The following is a 21,927-nucleotide window of genomic DNA, read 5'->3' as shown; positions in this document are numbered from 1 at the left end:
TATATACTACATAGTGTCTACTTGACGATCGATTGTGTATGTGAGGTTTGTCAGACCGTTTACACTGAAGTATACAGAAACAATAACTTACTTTTTTTTTTTAAATCCGTGTCGTTTGAAAGAAGACGCAATGCATTGTGGGGGGTGGGTCAGTAGGGAAAAGTAAACCTATCGATCCATAACACCAAATCCTCCCCGGAAGTAAGTACTCATCCGGGCATTTCCTCGCCTACACAAACTCGCAACCACAACACACTCAAATTGACGTCGAAATGAGTATGAGTAGAACGTTAGTAGGCCGTTTCGAACACAGTCTATGACAAATATGTATTGGATTCTTACTTCCAGAACCATGGAGAAAATGAAATAACAAATATTTTTTGTGTATGAAAAGTGCTATTTAAATAAAGCTTGATATGATATAATGCCTGTATATATATACTGTATATATCGGTGTAAGGCCAGTATACTGTGTGAGGCAGCGTCCCCTTTCAAGCCCCTATCCGGCTACAACCCCTGTGCCAGATGTGGCCGCAATCCATTAACTCCCCAGAATGCCACGCTCTGCATGTGATGTATGCGCTCTGTGTGCGTGGGTGATATCTACTGCACTGCTGTGGGGGTTCTCTTTAGGCCAACACACACACACACACACACACACACACACACACACACACACACACTACAAAATCTGAATGTGAGTCTCCAGTCTGGAAGATTCAAATCTTTGCTTGTAGAGTTTACAGAGACTTTAACAATGTTTTTTTTCTGTGTTTTAAAAAAAAGCTGCAAACGTGGCACAGTACAATGAGAAAGATGGAGGATGGGAGGTTTCATATCTATCTATCTATCTATCTATCTATCTATCTATCTATCTATCTATCTATCTATCTATCTATCTATCTATCTATCTATCTATCTATCTATCTATCTATCTATCTATCTATCTATCTATCTATCTATCTATCTATCTATCTATCTATCTATCTATCTTTCTATTTACCTGTGTGAACCTGGCCATGGGGTTGGACTCAATGGCGTAGACCTTACTGGCTCCTGCTTGCACCGCAAAGAAAGACAGAATACCCGAGCCACAGCACACATCCAGAACCACCTGTATACAGGGAGAGAAAGGGACAATAGTGAGGCTGCTGTGAGCTTATAATGAATACATGCATATCCTAGCTAACAGTCGATTTGAAACATTCCCTGCGTTCCAATCCCCTTACTATCTACTATTTAGTGTGGTTGAAAAAAAAGAGGTTCTTGTGGCCAGATTTAGTATGGTTAGAAAAATTTCCACCGGATGTCTACTACACATCCGGACGAGATTTTTAGTGTTGAAAAACAGCATCCTATTTTGGGGGCGATTCTGACCCACAATCCAGTGCGCCGCACACCAGAAGTGACGTCACATTGACGGAGCCTCCATATGAAAACAAACAGGGATGCGACGGATAAAAGCAAGAGGCAAGATCAAGAGCGGCAATGTTATGATGAAATAAATATGTAAAATAATATCTCCGTAAGAGTATGCCTACCGCATCCTAACTAGATTCTGTTTATGATCAGATGTAGTATGTAGAATAGGAAAAAGAAAGAGTATGCGATTCGGAACGCACGGTTACTGTCTTTCACCTTGTCTCTGAAGTCCGCCTCGTTGAGTAGGATGGCTCTCTGGTAGGTGGCAATCCTCATGTAGTCCTGGAGCAGGCTCTGCTGCTGGGCCAAGCAGCTGTGGAACTACAACAACCATCAACCAACACTACAGCCCTCTTTTTAAACCTATGGCTGTGTTGGAAAAGCCCTAACAACGTCCTACTCATACTCATTTTGACGTGTATGTTGTGGTTGTGTATGCAAGTTTGTGTAGGCGAGAAAATGCCCGGATGAGTACTTACTTCCGGGAAGATTTTGTGTTATGGATCGATAGGTTTACTTTTCCTACTCAACCGCCCCCACAATGCATTGCGTCTTTTGAAACGACACAGAAGTTTTTTTTTTTTTCATTCTTTACTGCTTCTGTTCAGTGTAAACGGTCCGTTAAGTAGACAGTGTGTAGTATGTACATGTTGAGTATGTAGGAGGGAAGACGTTAGTAGGCTGTTTGGAACACAGCCCATGTATTTATCTCTAGCTACCAATACACAGTCTGGCCTTTTACCTGGTAGCCCAGTATTGGGACATGTTTAGTCCTTCCATCTAGCACAGTGGATTGTATCCTAGCAGCCGTCTGCCCTCTCTCTACCGCCTCGTTCTCTCTCTCTGTGCTCTCTTTCCTGGTCTCTCCATCATCACCCGCTCTCTTCAATAACTGCAGGAACTTCTTCATATCTGGAACACAGCCAAAGAGGGTTATTGCATGTCGTTAGCCTCTTAGCAGAATGGCCTAAATCATATTTACTCAACTCTACTCTATTCTACATCTACTCTACATCTACTTTTCCTTAGCCTAACAGCATAATTGCCTAAGTCATATTTTAAGGGTTATAGAGTAGGGTAAGGTAGATGTAGAGTAAAGTAGAAGTAGAATAGAGCTGCAACGATTAATCGACAAATCGATTATTAATCGATTATTGAAATAATCGCCAACTATTTTGATAATCGATTAATCGTTTCTTTAATCCTATTATGACAGTAAACTGAAATATCTGTGTGTTTTGGACATAACAATACATTTGAGGACGTCAACATGGGCTTTGGAAAATGTATCAACATTTTTCACCATTTTCTGACATTTTACGGACCAAAACACTAATCGATTAATAATCGATTAATCGAGAAAATAATCGACAGATCAATCGATTATTAAAATAATGGTTAGTTGCAGCCCTAGAATAGAGTAGATGTAGAGTAAAAGTAGAGTAGAGTAAACATGATTTAGGCGATTATGCTATGAGGCTAACGATGTTGTAGTTTGCTGACAAACTGACTGACCACAATTATAAGTAGTATGTACTTGATAAATACAGTACACACCGGTGGGGGATTTGAACCGCAGCAGGAGACTGAGTTTGCCAACGGCGACCAAGAAGGACTGTCCTCCAACCTGGCAACCGTCCATCTCCTTGGAAACGGTCAACTGAAAGACTGATGCTCCGTTGCCTGAAAGCGTATTGGTTTTGACCACACACACACACACGCACACACATGAACAGACACATTAAAACAACAGTGTGTGTGTGTATGTGTGTGTGTGTGTGTGTGTGTATGTGTGTGTGCCCACCATCCTGTACAATGAGCTGCTGAGCCTCCAGTCCTATGTTGAGGATCAGAGTGAGCTCCTGCTCTGCTCTCTGTCTGCACACACTGATCTGCTGCTGCGCACACACACACACACACACACACACACACACACACACACACACACACACACACACACACACACACACACACACACACACACACACACTTCAGAAATCAAGTTCCTAAAGTTCCTTATATTACTTCTGTATAAAATAACTGGTGGTTAATACACAGCCTAGGCTCTGTAAACTGGTACAGACGAAGCAAGTTTATTTATACAGCAAAATTCAGACACAAGGCAATTCAAAATGCTTTAAAGGGGCATCACATAGGCTACAACACGCCTAAAACATGCCTACAGAGACTAGACTGCGTATTAACACTGTTTTCTTTTGTTTCAGCGCACACACAGTAGGCTACAGACAGGTAGCGGATCGTGAAGCAATATTCACTGATCTTGTGCAAAAAATTATTTTTCAAAGGAACACAGTGCACATACAATACACATATACGGTATAGTGTGGGCTACATATGCCGTCTTTAGCTCGTTGTTATCTTACTGTCTAATTATTTGTGGATTTTGAGCCTTCAATGCCCTTACCAGATCAAATACATTCCAACAGGACACAATAATAAGGCAAAATGTGTTGAAAGTTAAAACATGAGGCATAAAACCAGCTCAATGTGACTTTAAAAGCGTATAAGCCACAGGTCTATAGTAATATGATCAGCTGTTTGCTTACCTGCTCATGTGTGTTCTCCTCCTCTTCCTCCTCCTGCAGGGTGAATACTGAGACAGAGAACGCCAAGCACTCCTCACTGCTCCGCTCCATTCTACACTGTGAACCCAAGCTGCTCTCTGGCCAGGCATAAGGAGGGACGTGTGTGTGTGTGTGTGTGTGTGTGGGGGGGGGGGGAAGGATTATAGGGGAAAGGGGAAGAAAAGTAAAGGGCGAGACCGTATAACTTTGGAAGAAACTAAGCAATCGTGCAGTGTTCCTGTACTAGAACACACAATGCTGTGCTAATGGTTATACTGTTATTATTACATTTTACATTTAAAACAGTTGCTAATTATACCCCACAATCACAGTATACATTTTTTTTTTTACATAAGTTGATGTCCTGATTCTTGGGGCCAGATTTAGTATGGTTAGGAAATACCTGGATGTCTGCTACATCCGGCCAAGATTTTTAAGTGTTGAAAACAGCATCCTATTTGGGGGCGATTCTGACCTACAGTCCAGTGCGCACTGGAAGTCACGTCACATCGACGGAGCCATGATGAAGAAAAAAAAAAACAGGGAAGCGACGGATATAAAAAGCAAGAGGCAAGATCAAGGCGCAATGTTACGATGAAGTAAAAAAGTCAAAGTATGTCCCAATTGTAGCATACTGCATCCTCTTTTTATGGTCAGATGTAGTATGTAGAATAGAAAAAAGAAAGAGTATGCGATTTGGAACGCAGGGATAATGTTAAAGGATTACCCATAGGGACATGAATGCCATTTCAAAGGGACAGAAGTAGCCCAGTTTTAACATTTAATAGAGAATAAACAGTCATTGTCTTACTAACATCATGGTGAAGGCTCCCTCTGCTGGATATAAAGCATTACTACAGGAGCACAGACAAATCAACCTATCTATTTTCATAAGAACAATAATTATATCAGGAAATGCCAACAATGTATCTGCTATGTATGCACAATAACAGTGGTACCTCTCAGTGGTGAATAAAAAAACTTGATAATGTAATACAATTTTAAACAACATATGTGCCAAAGAGTTTACATTAATTAATTAATTCATTCATTAAATATAAATATTTTTATTCTGCCCTGTGTATCCTACCATTAAATCTAATATATTCATGTCTCAGCATTATTCTTTAAAAAATGTTTTATTGAAATTATCAACGAAAATGTGTGACTGTCAGAAGCCCAACATTATTTTCAGCAAAGTTTTGTATTGAGATGAAGAATGTCTATTTGTCAAGTTAGTTGTTTTTTAAAGTTGACTCGCTGCTCTCCATCGCGGCACTATCTGATGAAGACGGCTGTGTGTTCATGTGGTGGTGACGTAGGGACGAGGGGAGGGGACTGCTAACTGAAGTCACCGACAAGAAGTTAGCTAGAAGGACCATATCACTTACTGAACCTTTAATGTCAGAGGGTAAATATATGACACATTTTCTTTCATATAACCCTCACTATATTAAAGGTGAAGTAAGCGGTTTATTTATATTAGTATAAGTGTTAAATATTCATACAGTAATCACTTACACGATGTGCGCGTTTCATAAAGCCAAATTCTTAGTCAGCTGCTCTGCATGTAATAAGCAATTAAATGTATGTAGTATCCCGAAATTTTATCCAAACACCAGAGAGAACGCTACACACCGACACCCGTCCGCACCCGTCTCACTCATGGTCTCACTGCCGGTGCACGCCAGCGCGACACATGGGTGAATGTGTATGCGCCTACAATGGCGGAGCAGGTAAAAATCCTTCCCAATGTCTGTTTTGATGGTTTTTATCATGTTTTATCACACTTATGGATCTGAGATGGCGCTAGATAACTCGCTGTGCATTAATGTGGTGACGTAGGGACGAGCAAGGGGACTGCTAACTGCAGTCACTGACAGGAAGTTAGCTAAAAGAACCATTCCGCTTACAGCTCCTTTAATAAACCTGTACACGTCATTTATTTAGAGTGGTTCCACGTTATTGATCACATCATTGATCAGCTGATTGAAACTTTGAATCAGAGAGTTCACATTGTGATTGGTGGACCACTCAGCAGCTGGCCTCTGATTGGTCCGCGTCTCTGAACCCATCAGAGGTGATGTCATAGTGGACGGTAGTGTCAACGTGGCATGGAGATTTAAAGATGGTGGCCAGCCTGGATGTGCCTGCCCAGTGTAGGAGGAGCCTGATGGTGGGGGCGTGTCCCCAACTCTCCCCCAGCGCAGGCACCACCTGTGAGTAAGTACAATGTATTTATAAAAGCACATTTAGAACAGTTCACACTGACCATAGTGCTGTACATCGTGCATTCAGTAGGTAAACAATGAAGGTAAAATAACAATAAAAAAAATAAAATAAAAGACATAAAAGACAGAAATCCACATATAAACAAAGATAGTAGCGCAGAGTTAAGATAGTTAATGGGGAGGGGAAAAAAGGATGACCTGTGATTGGCTGCCCCACAGCCGGGTGGTCATGTGGTTGGTCATCACCACGGCCATGTCCCGGCTGGTGGCCATGGCGATGAGCTGCTGGGCGATGCTGTGGAGGAGGCGTGTCCTCAAAGACAGCTCTCCAATCAGCTGGCGGAAGGGGAACGCCACGCTGTCAATCACCAGGAGGCGGGGCTTAGGGAGGCCCGACAGGAAGTCAGGAAGCAGCCGCAGCTCGGCCAGCAGCTCCAGGTAGTCATGACAACGCACCTGGCAACAGACAATCATAGGGGTGTAACGGTACATGTATTTGTACCGTACCGTGACGGTACAGGCACGTATTTGGTGTTACAGAGGTGGACCGCGGTCCGTTCGTGGCTTACATAGCGTTATATGGCGAATGTACAGGCTTGTTTTGCTGTGTGGAACTTAAAACTTGTCGTCGGAGTTCCCCCCGGACCATTTAGCCTCCGGCTCGGCTCGCACGTGCGCAGTAGCAGCCAGGATTGAGAGTCTCTTATGTCCATGGTGAGCATGAGCATAGACATTATAAAGGATAGACCCCGCGTTGGCCGCTACTGCCTATTGGCGCTGACGAGAAATGCGGGCGCCATCTTGGACCGGTCACACGTTCCACTCAGTGTAGTCTGTTTGGCAGGTGCAATGAACTGTCAGCGCATGTAATTAATCATATCTCATTAAATACCAAACTGATTTTCACGCGGTTTTCTTTGCTGCAAAGATCATACATGTAGCTAAGATACAGGGCACAAGTTTCGACGTGTTTTAATATTCATAGTGGGCTTAACAGTCATAGAAGATTCTGATATGATATAAGTAACCAGACGTCCGAGATCAAAACGAGGAACATCCCCCGAAAAGGGGGAAAACGGAGACATTTCCAGTTTGACTAGCAATCTGATTGAAAAACCTAATGAGGTGTCAACAAAACGGGAACAGGTAGTTGTTTCTGTTTAGCCAGGGACAGGCAACCAACAATGGGGACGTCTGGTCACCTTTATGATATGTGATGTAGGCTATGATAGGTATTTTGCAAATCACACACTTTAGACTAAATATGATAGAGAAGCAGAAACAGATAGGGGCAGTAAAGTCAGCTATTTTAATAAGTTAACAATATATGATTAGGCTATATATAAATATATTTATTCATTTACAGTGACGAGCATACACAATAAAGACAATCACAGGGATAACATAAACAGAGAACAGAAATAAAATAGGATAAAATATATTAATTTAAATAAAGTAGGCCTATACAAAATACAAAACAAGAGCAAAAATAAAATACTAAATGAACAATGAATTCAGCTAAAACAGTTACAGTCAGATGTGTAAAATTCAGAAATCATAGATTCAAATAAACCAAGAGTAAGAGCAGTCATTTTTAAATTGCTCTGCAGAGCGTTCCATGAATTAGGGGCACTACATGAAAAGGCAGTTATTCCTAAACTGGAGTTAGCTCGGGGCAATTTAGGAGGAGTAGTTGAGCATGGTACATATGAAGGGTGGATGTTTCCCATGAAGGCATTAAATACAAATAAAAACCAGTGTATATAATATCTCATTAAAAGAGAAGGACAACATGAGTGTTCATGTAAAAATATGTTTTATTTCTCTAATTTAAAACACAAGCTTGTTAGGCAATTGCCTCTTAAAAGAGGACGGGATTATTTAAAAGCAAAGTCTTCTTGGTTGTCCAATGTTCTATACTAGGGGGGGAATACCAAGTTCAGTCTAGTCTCGAGTTGGTTCCTCAGACACAGACAGGACATCAATGGTGCCTTGCAGCGCGGTACATTTAAAAACACATTTAATAGGCTACAAAACCACAGCAATCAAAAGTATTAAATTAAGGGAAAATCAAACAACAACAGCAAACAATAATACTCAAATGCATAAAATAAAGTTAACCATCCTTACAATCGCATTTTACTCCGAAGAGAAATTCAAGCGAGGCGAGTTTGGCAATGTGGTGCAGCCTTAATTTGTGAAAGACAGACACAACCAATGACAACAAGTCGGAATGGTGGTTGTCGATGCCAAACTGTGTCTCCTCAATATGTTCCCCAAGCAGAAACACATCCTCCGTTTCAATCTCCTCCCGGACGAAGTGTGTGACTCGGACGTCTGGTTACTTATATCATATCAGAATCTTCTATGACTGTTAAGCCCACTATGAATATTAAAACACGTCGAAACTTGTGCCCTGTATCTTAGCTACATGTATGACCTTTGCAGCAAAGAAAACCGCGTGAAAATCAGTTTGGTATTTAATGAGATATGATTAATTACATGCGCTGACAGTTCATTCCACCTGCCAAACAGACTACACTGAGTGGAACGTGTGACCGGTCCAAGATGGCGCCCGCATTTCTCGCGCTCAACGCCCAATGCGGGGTCTATCCTTTATAATGTCTATGAGCATGAGGGTCAGGCAGTGTTGCTAATTTAGCAACTTTGTCACTATATTTAGCGACTTTTCAGACCCCTCTGGCGACTCTTTTTTCAAAATAAGCGACCAATCTAGCCGCTTCTTCTGGTGTTATTGGCGACTTTTGGAGACCCTGGCTGTCGCTAAAGCATGTATCGCTCTTAACTTCTAAACGAGCAGCGGGTGACTCCGCGGCCACTCCCCCCGTCCCAGAGCACTGACAGGCGGCTGAGTCCTCACGCAGCAGTCAGAGCAAGAGATAAACAGCTCTCCACTCTAGTGTTCCGTTTGCATCACTATTAGCAGTTATAGTAACCCTCGTTTACAGTCTATCAGTAGTGCAAATAAAGATGTTATACAGTGCTATCGAACAGAGAGCGAACTGCATGACGAAAGTCAACAGGAAACCGGAGCTTGCAGGCGCCCCCCTGTTATTCAAATCCCGTTTGAGAGATAACTTAAGATTCCAGGTGAATTATGAAAACAGTGATAGACGTTTGGAACAATGTCGGTTGTTTCACTGTGATCGCCTATGCGGCAACACGTCGAACATGCATTTTATAAGGCACCAAAATAAATAAATAATAAATAAAAAAAATACGGGGCGATAGTGTATTACAGAACAGTTAGTGGCGTTCGGAGCGCAGAATCTAGGATCTTCTCCTTCCTATATCTGTCTATCTTTATCCCTCCACTGCACACTCAGTCACTACTATCCATGCTAAAAGGAAGCAGGATTATAACCTCATTTAGCACATTATTTTTAAATATTTTATATTATTTATTTATTTATTTTCTCCCCCATCTAATTTTGACGATTTTTAGAAAAATGTGTTGGTCTGTAAGCGCTAAGGGAGCATGTTTAAATAAAACCTGTGAACCTTAACTTTTAAATGTATTTTATTTCATGTTTCTATGTGCTACGCAGGCTTAGATATTAAAGGCCTACTTCACCGGTTTGAATATGAAGGTGTATTGAATTCTGAGATCCTATGTAGTATAAATGTGCGAAAAAAATTGAAATCGGTTCATCCTAGCCTGAGAAAAGGCCTTCTCGTGACATCTGTGATGTCACGAGAAGGCCTTCTCGTGACATCACAGAAAGAGAAATATAGGGTTAAAAAAAAAAAACTTACTTTGTAAATATTACTGTGATGTCTTTTACTGTGACATCACAGTAATATTTACAAGTACGTTTTTTTTAACCCTATATTTCTCTTTCTGTGATGTCACGAGAAGGAGAAATATAGGGTTAAAAAAAACACTCTTTCTGCCTTTTCTCAGGCTAGGATGAACCGATTTTAATTTTTTTTGCACATTTATACTACATAGGATCTCAGAATTCAATTCACCTTCATATTCAAACCGGTGAAGTAGGCCTTGGTTTTGGTAGACTTGACAATTCATACTATTTTTTCAGAAAACCCTCAGGCATTAAGGACATGCATCCTAGATTGCCATAGTCATCAATGGGTTAAGAGAGCTGCATCAATATTTTCTTTTTTTAAAGTTAAAAAGACCCATTAATAGCCTACTGTATATTTTTTCATTGCAATTTTAGTTACTGCACCTACACTAGTATTTAATAAGTATTTTATTTATTGGAGAATTGCAGCAGTATTTTTATATTTGTTATGCATTTTATTTGTATGTTACATACTGTCAGCTAGTTACTGACAGCTAAAGCTGTTCATTCTCCCTTAACTATGAACCGTACTGTACTGTACCGTACCGTGACTTCAAAACCGAGGTACGTACCGAACCGTGACTTTAGTGTACCGTTACACCCCTAGACAATCAGGACATCACTGAACATCTGTTACCACGACAACATGTCATCATTACCAGGACAATATTGGACAGGATGTGATTGGCTAACCATAACCCTTTCTAACCCTAACTCTCATACCCTAACCCCAGTGTTTCCCCCAGCGCTTTATAGCTAAGGCGGCCGCCTTAGCAACGCCAGCCCCCCGCCTTGACTACCACCCACCCCCCCAAAAAAAAAAAAAATAATAATAATAATTTAATTTTTTTTTTTTTTTTTTTTTTTTTTAGTGCTGCACAATTAATGTACTAGCAAGCGCGATGTGTACTTATACATGGTCATAACTGCGCGAAAGGTAAAAAGCATGTGTCTCCAAGCGTTTCTCTATCAGCTGCTCTGTGTCCGCGGCTTTGTGCGCGCGACCGTACTGCACCGCGCGACTACGGCATGCACGCGGGAGAGTTAAACGAGCAGAAGCAAACCGACATTTAACTGGTGGCGATAATAAACGCGGTGCAGTTCTATGGGGATATTTAGCTGAACAGAAAGAAGTGCTCTGCAAAGCTAGAACAGTTTAAGACTCCACATCACCGTGGCAACACAACCTATCTATCAGCTCAGACAGCGCAGAGAAAAGTTTGATGAATACATGAGAGTGATGGCCCAGGCACCTTTCAGTAAGTGTTTACAGAAGTGCCACACTGTTACTGTCTTTGACCTTTGGAGAAATGTATTTAGTCATTTTAAGGGGAAAACACATTGTATTTATTATTTCAACTATTGAGTTATTTTTCAAACAGCATGCTAGTGTAGGCCAAGAAGATTTATTTTCTGAATTTTCAATGCTGCTTTATTTTTATGTTTTAAATTTGGAAATACATTTTAGAAAACGACCAATAAACTCTGTATTTAAAAAGAAATCAAGCAAGTAGGCTAAAAACAACCATTAATGAATTATAGGCTATTGCATCACAATAGGCCTATTGTCCACAATAATCGCACAACAGCACCCCATCCGGAAAGGAACTTTAAAGTTGAATTTTCACTTTTATGTGCATACACATGTTGAGTGTATGGTCCATTATTTGTATTTAGTGTGTCTGTATAGTATTGCACCAAAACAGTAGAAGTTTTCTTTAATTGTGCTTTGTACTGCATGTTTGCACATCATTTGTACCTGCACATAGCAAACAAAATTGCACAACTGTAAGGTCAGTGTCTGTTGTATTCAAATTAACAGTTTATTTCTTTACTGCGCATTGGCATCTTTAAGCAAAATACCCCCCGCGCCTCCGATGACCCAGGGCAGTGACCACCTTGACTAAGCCATTTTCTGGGGGAAACACTGAACCCCATTTAACCCCAACGCTGTAACCCTAATCCTAACCCTTTCAACGTGTCATCATTACCAGGAAAATGTTGGACAGGATGTAGGGCTGGGCGATTAATTGAATTTCGATTTCGGTTACAATTTTGGCTTCCCTCGATCATGAAAACAAGATAATCGTAATAAAACTGTTATTGTGCGGCCCGCCGGGTCATGTGTAGTAAATGCAGCGCACCCTTCTGTCTCCACCTGCGCTCCGCCCCGCCCGAACACTGTCGCTTTCAGCGATTCCAGTGCAATTGTTTATTCAGCATAAAGTTAAAACGCTCGTCCAGGATGTTACACCGAAACACAAAAGCCTTGCGCGATTGAAGCAGCGTTTCACTCGGTGAAACATGGTGTGAGTGAGACACTGTGATGGCGCTGGGTAACGGTGTCATTCACTGTGAGAACTTGCCGGTGTGAGCCGCCGCGCAGAAAAGCTCTGTGGCTTTACGGGTAAAATGATAGTCGGGGATTCCTGCACGTTAACGTTGTTGAGGGGAAAGGCTTCCGCTTTCTGATTGCATTTCTCGAGCCTGAATATATTGTGCCATGTCGGCAAACTATCTGCGCGACAAGAGCAAATATACAGTGAGACGCACCCCCTCCGTTAGTTTCAGTCTACAGACGAAAAGTTACAACCAGCACCTAAGCATGGACTTCGTTTAAATAAAGCGTCTAATTTTTATGATCAGCGCTCTGATGCAAATTCTGAAGTCTGAACATTATGGTGTCAGCTGTAGTGTAGTTTTTTTTTAACAGCAACTCAACGTGCACTGCAAAAAAAAGAAGGCAATAAGTCGATCTTTTTGTAGATTCATAGCCTACCTCCTCTTATAAGTCGAAGTACAAATCAATGAATGGTTCACAATCACATCCCTAGTAAAATATAAATTTTACTCTTAGATTCGAAGGTTTTACTGATTATTTATTTTGTGTGGCTTTTTAGTTGTAGGCTATGTTTGAGGAGCACAATTGGGAGTTTTGTTTATGTAATGTTGAAAGAATTGGCTGAATTTTCATTTTGGTGCATCCCTACAATGAATAATCGTCTTTAATAACCGTGATTACAATATCAATCAAAATAATCGTGATTATCATTTTTGCCATAATCGAGCAGCCTTAACAGGATGTGATTGGCTAACCCTAACCCTTACCCTCTCTAACCCTAACTCTTATACCCTAACCCTATTTGACCCTAATGCTTTAACCCTAACACTGTAACCCTAACCCTATTGAACCCTAACCCTTTCAATGTGTCATCATTACCAGGAAGATGTTGGACAGGATGCTTTCCACGGTGAAGGTTGTCATGGCGACTCGCTGCTCCTCGTCCTCGGCCAATAAGGAGCAGTGTCTCACGGTCGCCGTGGCGATGTCCACCACCCTCTGAAGCAGGAAGCTTCCCTCAGTGTCCATGAACACCACCTGGCCCCCGACACCGCCGAAACACGGGGGCACCTGTACGTCCACCGCCAGCTGCAGACTGAGGGGAAACTAGTCATCAGTCGCTGGAGGTAATGAATGAATGAATGAATGAATGAGTGAGTGAGTGAGTTTGAATTAAATTCCGTATCCCTGCTCTAAGCTGTCCTTGGCATTTTTTTTTTTTTTTTTAACCTTTATTTATACAGGTAAATCCCAGTGAGACCGGAGACTCTTTTTCAAGGGAGACCTGTTCCCATTCACAAGTTACCACGCACACACATTCATCCACCGAATAATGACATTCACACGAGGCAAGGTGGGCGAAGTGTCTTGCCCAAAGGACAATAACAACCATGACTCAAGTGGCAGGGCGGGGATCGAACCGCCAACCCTTCGATCATTGGCCGACCCGCTCTACCACATGAGCCACAGTCACATATTAGTAATACATGTGAGTCTAGACACACAGCAGCACTGAACTGTTATATTCTTCTTATTATATTATTGTTATCAATAAGCGTGCGTGCGTGCGTGCGTGAGTGAGTGAATGAGTGAGTGAGTGTGTGTGCGCGTGTGTGAGTGAGTGCGTGAGTGAGTGAGTGATTGAGAGAGAGAGTGAGTGAGTGAGTGAGTGAGTGAGTGAGTGAGTGAGTGAGTGAGTGATTGAGAGAGAGAGAGAGTGAGTGAGTGAGTGAGTGAGTGAGTGAGAGTGAGTGAGCGAGTGCGCGCGCGTGTGTGCGTGTGTGTATAGTACCATAGTTGTGTTTTCCCGGTCCCTGGCGTTCCACAGACTTCCGTGGTCTTGCCGACGGCGATGCCTCCTCCCAGAGCTTCATCCAGGGCAGAGCAGAAGGTCACAATGCTCCTCAGATGCTCCTCCCTCTGTAGCAGCTCCAGGGCCGTCTGGACACCTGTCACAACCACACACACACACACACATACAGTCCCCTCCATAAGTATCGGAACAGTGAGGCCAATTGCTTTATTTTTGCAGTAGACTGGAAACATTTGGGTTTGACACCAAAATATGAATATGAGACAATAGATCAACATTTCAGCTTTCATTTCCAGGTATTCACATCTGGATCTGATACACAACTGTGAAGATATCATTATTTGTAAAGGAACGCCACATTTTTAGGTGAGCAAAAGTATTAGAACAGATAGACTTAAAATAAATTAAAGTGAATAAGACTTAATGTTTTGTCGCAAATCCTTCGCTTGTAATAACTGCATCATGTCTGTGACCCATTGTCATTGACATCACAAAACTTTTGCATTCTTCTTTAGCGATGCTTTTCCAGGCTTTCACCGCAGCCTCATTCATTGCATCATTGTATGCTACCTACTAACTAAGTTTTTCGTAAAGTTAGAAGAACACAATTGAGCAGTATAGCATGTTAGCTTGAGAATACATTTTACAGCGCTGTCGGTAGAGGTCTGTCATCATAAATAGTTTGAGAATAGTTTGAGAAGGCGGACTAAAACGAACTGAACGGGAGTTTCTGTTGTGTGTGTGTGAGACTTTACCTCCACGGGGCTGACACGGATCCACTGCGTCACTCTGCGTGTCTGCCGCAGCACTCATATTCATACAAATATTCACACATCTATCTATGGGATATAGATATATAAAATGATCTATGAATCAATATAAACATACATTTGTCTATCTACACTCAAACCGTCCCGCCATGACAGGATCCACACACACTTCCGGGTTTGTCTTTTCAAAATAAGACTCGCTTCATGCCTAAAAAGTGTCAGACCTTCAGTTTGCGGTGAGTATTTATTATCACATCTTTATTGATTTTGTCCACTGGTCGAATCGTTGATTAATCTTACGTAAATATATCTGAATCATACAATATAATTTAGGGTTTTCTTTTAACTTGAAACCCCTATTTTGATAACTATACCAGATTTTTTTTTTTTATGAACTTTATTGAAAAATTCTCAATACATAAATCAAAGGTACTCCATATATCTCATAAAGAATAAGACAAGCTTATTCATAACATATGAAATGGAAAAATGTATATAATATACATATATATTCAGCCAGGAAACCTATACAATTTGGGGAAACTTTTGCAGATGTGCATTTATGTATATGAAACTTTCCACACAGAATAAGTAAATTAACTTTATATTCAATGTTAGTACATTCATGTTCAGAGGACATCTTGACATGTAATTGTAATAACATTCATTTTGCACAAAATATCATTTTCCAGTCGAATCCAGAATGTGATTGAGTGAGTACAAGAATAAAATAAATTAAGTAAAGATTCCGGTTCAGCATTACAAAAGCTACATTTCTCGTCTGCTTCTAAAAAATGTAAGAAATATAAATTTGTTGGATATATATTGTGTACAATCATGACGTGAACTTCTCTAATATTGTTTGTAATACAATAGTTGAATGGGAGCAACCAGTTCTTCTGCTAGTCGATGTCAGTAAAGATGGTGGCCCAAAAGGACAATGGTGATAGGATGGCCTAGACTAGAGGAAAGGTGGCCACCAGTAACCATGAGGTCGCTGGTTCGATCCCCGGCACCGGACAGGAGGGTGTTAGTAGTAAAACTAGAGGTGGCCGCATTACGTATACGATGCCCACCGTCTGTACCATTGTGTCCTTGAGCAAGACACTTCACCCCAAAACTGCCCCAGGGGGTGCTGTAGCCTACTACGGCTGACCCTGTGCTCTGACCCCCTCCGAAGTGTGGTAACTTGAGAGGGGGATATGCGGAAAGACATATTTGAATTTAACCATTCAGTAAGCTACCTGTGCCACGAGGTGGCAGTGTCCTCACTGGGCTGGATGCCATAGTTCCATCTCCTCTGAAGCACATAGACCACGGGTTGGGCCGAGATGTTGAAGCGTGAGGACCAATTTACGGCCAGCGGACCGGAGGAGAGCTCCTCAATCGACAGCTCTTTCCTGGGCTTCAGGGGAGCGCCTAGGGGGGTGGGGGGGAGGTAGCATTATAGCATAGCATAGCATTATACTGTTATCAAGACATGGAATACACTTACATCCAATGTAGAGCAGGATATAACTGAGGGATTGATTTGTGAACACATTCCCCAAAACTGCTCCAGGGGCGCTGTACTACGGCTGACCCTGTGCTCTGACCCCCTCTGGAGTGTGGTAACTCGAGAGGGGGATATACAGAAAGACAAATTTCAATGTGACCATTGACTAATAAAGTAACTTCACAATACCAGAAGTGGATTTTCTGACACTGACATTTTCACGCCTCCTTATCCGTCGTGAAGAAGAGACAGACCCAGTTCCCAGCTGGCATCATACTTATCATATCCATATGTATATCTATGCCAAGTGGGGTGGGATTGAACAAGTTTTTACTTCTTCCCACCCCTTTTCAAATATGTTGTGGCATTTGTATAGAGTGCGTGGCGGCCTTATCAGTGCAGGAGTCACTATAGGGCTGACTCCTGTTGATGCATTTTTATTATTGTATTGTTGTTGCATATTTGAAATAAATTATTCATTCATTCAATCATTCATTCATTCATTCATTCATTCATTCATTCATTCATGCAAAGGGACAGTACTGGTGCATAGTACAGATGGCCTATAGAGTGAGTGCGCCCTTAGAACTCCACAAGAAGCTTTTGATAGAAGATCACTTCATTTGGGTTGGAAGGAGCTTCTTGAGGAAGTTGGGGGGCTGTGGCGAAGTGGATAGGGTGGTGGACCCGCAATTATAGGGTCGTTGGTTCGATCCTCAGTCTCCCCGCCACATGTGCAAGTGTCCTTGAGCAAGACACTGAACCTTAAAAGTCTCCTGATAGTTAGCTAAATGTCTCCTTTGCCACTACCCCCAGATACACCTGAATGTAACCGATTCGAGTTACTGAGAGATCTGAGTTAGGTTCAAACCGGCAGTTAGAGCCAATCAGAGCAGACTGGGGCTTTTTGGAAGGCGGGGCTTAAAGAGACAGGCTCTAAAAAAAATAGCGTTTCAGACAGAGGCTGAAAAGAGGAGATCCAGTTATTAGCACTGTGAGAAAAGATAAAGTGTTTTTGTGTGGACACTACACTATAAAAACAGTTTTCTAGTATCCAAATGACAATTTCAGACGTAAAAAGAAAGAGCACAAACGTGAACTTTAAACTACATCCAGAAGCTATTCCTTCATGTAATCTTAAACAGATAAAGCTGTGATTTAATACACGAACAAACTTCCATCATGGACTGTTGTGAAACTCCCAGTGAGAAACCCAAGAATGTGGACTCCCTTCCTCGCTATTAGCACACACACTCACTCAGTAAAACCACGGGGAGATGGGCCTAAACCTCTTCCATTTTTTTTTACGAGGTGTACCCCCCATTAAGCAAGGGGTTCCCTTCAGTAACAAGTGCCCGGGAGCGCTGTGGAAATAGTGAAGGACCCCACAACGAAAAAGCTTTGGGATTCCACCAGCACACACGCAGAGAGGGAGACACGCGTGTACACACTCAGTCATCCACTGAAGCAATGGAAAACACGGGCAAAGAGAAATCCAAAATAGACTTGGATTCCTGTGGGTTTTGTTTTTTTATGGGCAGTTACCATTAACACATTTGTGCTGACTGAAACACCACTCCTGTCCGATATTTGGGTTATATTTTAAAGCTTTTCTCCGTACATTGTAGTCGCTCAGCCAAGTTAAAGAAGAAATAAAGTGATATTTTTATTAATATACATGTTAAATCTCTCTATATTCATACAGCAATCACTTAAACAGTATGCGCAGTTCATAACACAGGTCTCCCAGTCATTCAGCTTTGCAGTAATCGCCAGATAAAATTATGAGTATCCCGCTTGTTTTTTATCCAATCAGGAGACAGAGCGCTATAAAGAGGCGGGGTCTCTGTGCCCCGTGAACGATGACTCGCTGCTCTCCATCGCGGCACTATCTGATGAAGACGGCTGTGTGTTCATGTGGTGGTGACGTAGGGACGAGGGGAGGGGACTGCTAACTGTAGTCACTGACCGGAAGTTAGACTAAAAGGACCTTTAGACCTCTATATACCTTTAAATTAACTGCATGCTAGTAGTCCATAGACTGATTTATATAGGCCTACATGATGCCATAAACACTCTATTCATGTGGAAAAAATTGCAAAGATAAGGGCCAGATGTTGTAGCACAGAGGCAAATTCTCTCACACCTCCCATTAATGTGGAGGAAACATTTAGGCTGATTTGAAACACACACACACACACACACACACACACACACACACACACACACACACACACACACACACACACACACACAAACACACACACACACACACACACACACACACAGGTGGGTGTGACTTGCATTGTTTTGGCAATGTATTTTTTTCTCTCCAGGGAATCCCATGCACATCCATGTAATGTTAAACAGGTAGCCAGCAAAACAACAACTTTTATTTTATGGACTCTCCTCCTATTAAAAAGTAACCACAAACATAGGGCAAGGCACTCGCTGCTTTTCCTTGCCCAGGGACAGGAGAGAGAAAATATGACGTGTTGGAAAGTGTGAAGATATCCCACTCCTTGGGATATTGGTTGGTTCCTCATTCCTCATCCACCCCCACCCCCTGCAGTGTTAACTAGACGCCTTACTTTTCCCAGCCGCGTTGCATTTACACACACACACACACTCACACCGTGCACACTCTCTCTCTCTCAGGCTTTTTATAGCGCTGCTGTGTATTTGGCCTTAATGAGAAATACTTTTTTTTTACCTCTGTATGTAGTCAATGGGCAGACTCCGCTTCCACACATACTAATGTCCTACTCATACTTATTTTATAACGTGAATTTGAGTATGTTGTGGGTTGTGTATGCAAGTTTGTGTAGGCGAGAAATGGCCCGGACGAGAACTTAGCCTACTTCAAGGAAGATTTGGTGTATGGAATCGATAGGTTTACTTTTCCTACTCAACCGCCCCCACAATGCATTGCGTCTTTTCAACCGACACAGAATTTTTTATTCTTTATTGCTTCTGTATACTTCAGAATAAACGGTCCGACAAACCTCGCATACACAATCGATGGTTACATTATGTAGTATACACATGCTGAGTATGTAGGAGGGAGGACGTTAGTAGGCCGTTTCCAACACAGCCATGGAGCAGTCTGTTTTGTTAAGGCTAGTCCTAAAACACAGTGTTAATAAGGCGACCGTGTCCAGATATGTGTGTTGCCGGAGTGCCGGTGGTCCACACACACACACACACACACACACACACACACACACACACACACACACACACACACACACACACACACACACACACACACACACACACACACACACACACACACACACACACACACACACACACACACACACACACAGGAAGGAGAGAAATCCCTTTGAGCTCCCTGATTATTCATTCACATATAAAAACAACACACTATGACAGTGTAATGGACTCATTGTGTGTACCGTGGCTGTGTGTGCCAATTTGCTCGGGCTAATGTTGGCCTTTCCTTTTTTCAAAATGTCAACTATAGTTCAATCAGGAAGAGATGAAGAATGTGTTGACCCTTTCTGGAGCCTTAAAGGTGTAGTTAGTGATTCTGGAGAACGCTTGTTGTCAAAATCACTCTTTGTCAAAATCAGTGAATATCTCCTCACTGCCAAATCGTAACGTGTGTGCACTGCAAAACAATCTTGTGATAATACATAATACACAGCCTGGGAGCTGTGAACGTGTAGTATGCAAAGGGTGTGTAAACAACTCGGCCCACCAAAGCTAGTAACATGCAAGTTTACAGAGCCTAGGCTGTGTATTTACAATGAATTTCTTTGCAGGGCACACACAGGTAGCGGATCAAAAGTAGATATTCACTGATTTTGACACAAGGGGATTTTGACAACAAGCTTTCTCCAGAATCACTGACTCCACCTTTAAGCCATGTGTTGAAAAGACCGCAAAGCAAATATATGGTCATGTAAAAAGGCCTACATCAAGTATAGAATAGAATACACATTAGAAAAGTGAATGAGAAATAAAACCTTTCAATAAAAGAAATAAAACACAGGTGAAAAGTCTTCAGATTTGATTTAAATGGAGCAGCAGACCTCAAGTGTTCTGGGAGTTTGTTCCAGAGATTTTTGGTGGCATAAAAAACCGAAAGCTGCTTGTTTGGTCCTAACTCTGGGGGACTGGAAGTAGACCTGTCCCCAAATTCAACTCCATTTGCTACTCAGTGGACTACTATGTGGACAGAGACTAGAGAAGCTAAGCTAAAGGGCTAAGGGGCTTATATAGCTTCAAGAGAGGCCTAAGCACAACAACATGCCATTGGGATTGTGGAGCGCTTCAACAACAACAACAACTCTGACATGGGGGTGAACGTGGCGAGGAATCCAGGCCATCAAAGATTACAACATCCCCCCCCAACACACACACACATACACAAAAAGACACACACACACACACACACACACACACACACACACACACACACACACACACACACACACACACACACACACACACACACACACACACACACACACTGAGTAGGATTAATGCAAGTAATGCTGCTGGCCCTGGTTCTCCCTATATATTTTTTTTTCAAAATAAATGTTGTCAAAACAATCTGCTACCTGTAAGCACTTGTGTGTTATTGTAATACACTGCATAGGCTCTGTAAACAGGCATGTGGTATAGCTACGATGGGGCCCTCTTTGTTTACCAGTTTACAGAGCCTAGGCTGTGAATGAACACACACACACACACACACAGTACGGACAGTGAGGAAATATTCACTTATTTTGAGAAGAATTGATTTTGCTGGTTTTTATTTTTTATCTAATTTCTCACAATTTTTTCCGACTGTTTTTGCTTCTTGTTTTTATTATCACTATATTATCTTAATGTCTTATTTTGTAATGTATTGCTATGCCCCTGTAAAGCACTTTGAATTACCTTGTGTCTTAACTGTGCTATAGAAATAAACTTGCCTTGCCTTACAGATGTTACCCTATGATACAGTACATGTACACCTGGTCACATAGCTAGTTTTATCATAGCTACATCTGATAGTATCGATATTCCCTTCAGGCACACTACGCTCCAATCGCATTTTTATCTTCCATACATATTGGCTATAAATCACATTGGGCTCTTTGGCACAGGCGAGTGGGCTCAGGGAACATGCTGAAGTCGCATCCTCTCAGCATCCCGACCCCTCACTGTGTGTGTGTGTGTGTGTGTGTGTGTGTCTCTCTCTCTCTCTCTCACTCTCTCTCTCCCTCTCTCTCTCTCTCTCTCTCTCTCTCTCTCTCTCTCTCTCTCTCTCTCTCTCTCTCTCTCTCTCTCTCTCTCTCTCTCTCTCTCTCTCTCTCTCTCTCTGTGTGTGTGTGTACACGCCTAAGATCTTCTAGCCCCTCCCTTGTCTATATAATTGGAGTTAAAGTGGACTTTCTCCCATCACACTACACCCTCAACCACTCCTGGA

General features: G+C 41.9%; 2 protein-coding genes across 2 annotated transcripts in view; both read right to left on the bottom strand.

Annotated features, from left to right (window-relative positions):
* LOC307269638 (histone-arginine methyltransferase CARM1-like) overlaps nucleotides 1-4,079 on the bottom strand; it is a gene marked incomplete at both ends in the record, with an annotated part of 11,932 nt that extends 7,853 nt beyond the window's left edge. The window contains 6 exons of the mRNA XM_080052635.1: nucleotides 1,004-1,114; nucleotides 1,639-1,743; nucleotides 2,165-2,334; nucleotides 2,980-3,105; nucleotides 3,227-3,320; nucleotides 3,990-4,079. Of these exons, the coding sequence (XP_079908761.1) occupies nucleotides 1,004-1,114; nucleotides 1,639-1,743; nucleotides 2,165-2,334; nucleotides 2,980-3,105; nucleotides 3,227-3,320; nucleotides 3,990-4,079 (696 nt within the window). The remainder of the gene's footprint in view (nucleotides 1-1,003; nucleotides 1,115-1,638; nucleotides 1,744-2,164; nucleotides 2,335-2,979; nucleotides 3,106-3,226; nucleotides 3,321-3,989) is intronic.
* A 1,682-nt stretch (nucleotides 4,080-5,761) lies between these two features.
* On the bottom strand, nucleotides 5,762-15,139 carry rad51c (RAD51 paralog C). The gene is made up of 5 exons (XM_080052848.1): nucleotides 14,975-15,139; nucleotides 14,199-14,355; nucleotides 13,286-13,502; nucleotides 6,437-6,694; nucleotides 5,762-6,224 (listed from the first exon to the last, which is right to left on the bottom strand). Exons 1-5 carry the CDS (start codon nucleotides 15,036-15,038, stop codon nucleotides 6,042-6,044), a joined length of 879 nt encoding a protein of 292 aa, XP_079908974.1. The 5' UTR covers nucleotides 15,039-15,139; the 3' UTR covers nucleotides 5,762-6,041.
* Between the last annotated feature and the right edge of the window lie 6,788 nt (nucleotides 15,140-21,927).

Source organism: Ammodytes marinus (assembly GCF_949987685.1).
Source record: "Ammodytes marinus genome assembly, chromosome: 24".
NCBI lineage: Eukaryota > Metazoa > Chordata > Actinopteri > Uranoscopiformes > Ammodytidae > Ammodytes > Ammodytes marinus.
This window is presented reverse-complemented; position numbering and strand designations above follow the sequence as displayed.

Coding starts and splice junctions, on each gene's coding strand:
- rad51c (XM_080052848.1), bottom strand. CDS start 15,038: ATGAATATGAGTGCTGCGGCAGACACGCAGAGTGACGCAGTGGATCCG. Junction 6,695..13,285: donor TCCTGTCCAACATCTTCCTG/GTAATGATGACA, acceptor GTCTGTTGCCAG/GTGCGTTGTCATGACTACCT. Junction 6,225..6,436: donor TGTGGGGCAGCCAATCACAG/GTCATCCTTTTT, acceptor ACTTACTCACAG/GTGGTGCCTGCGCTGGGGGA.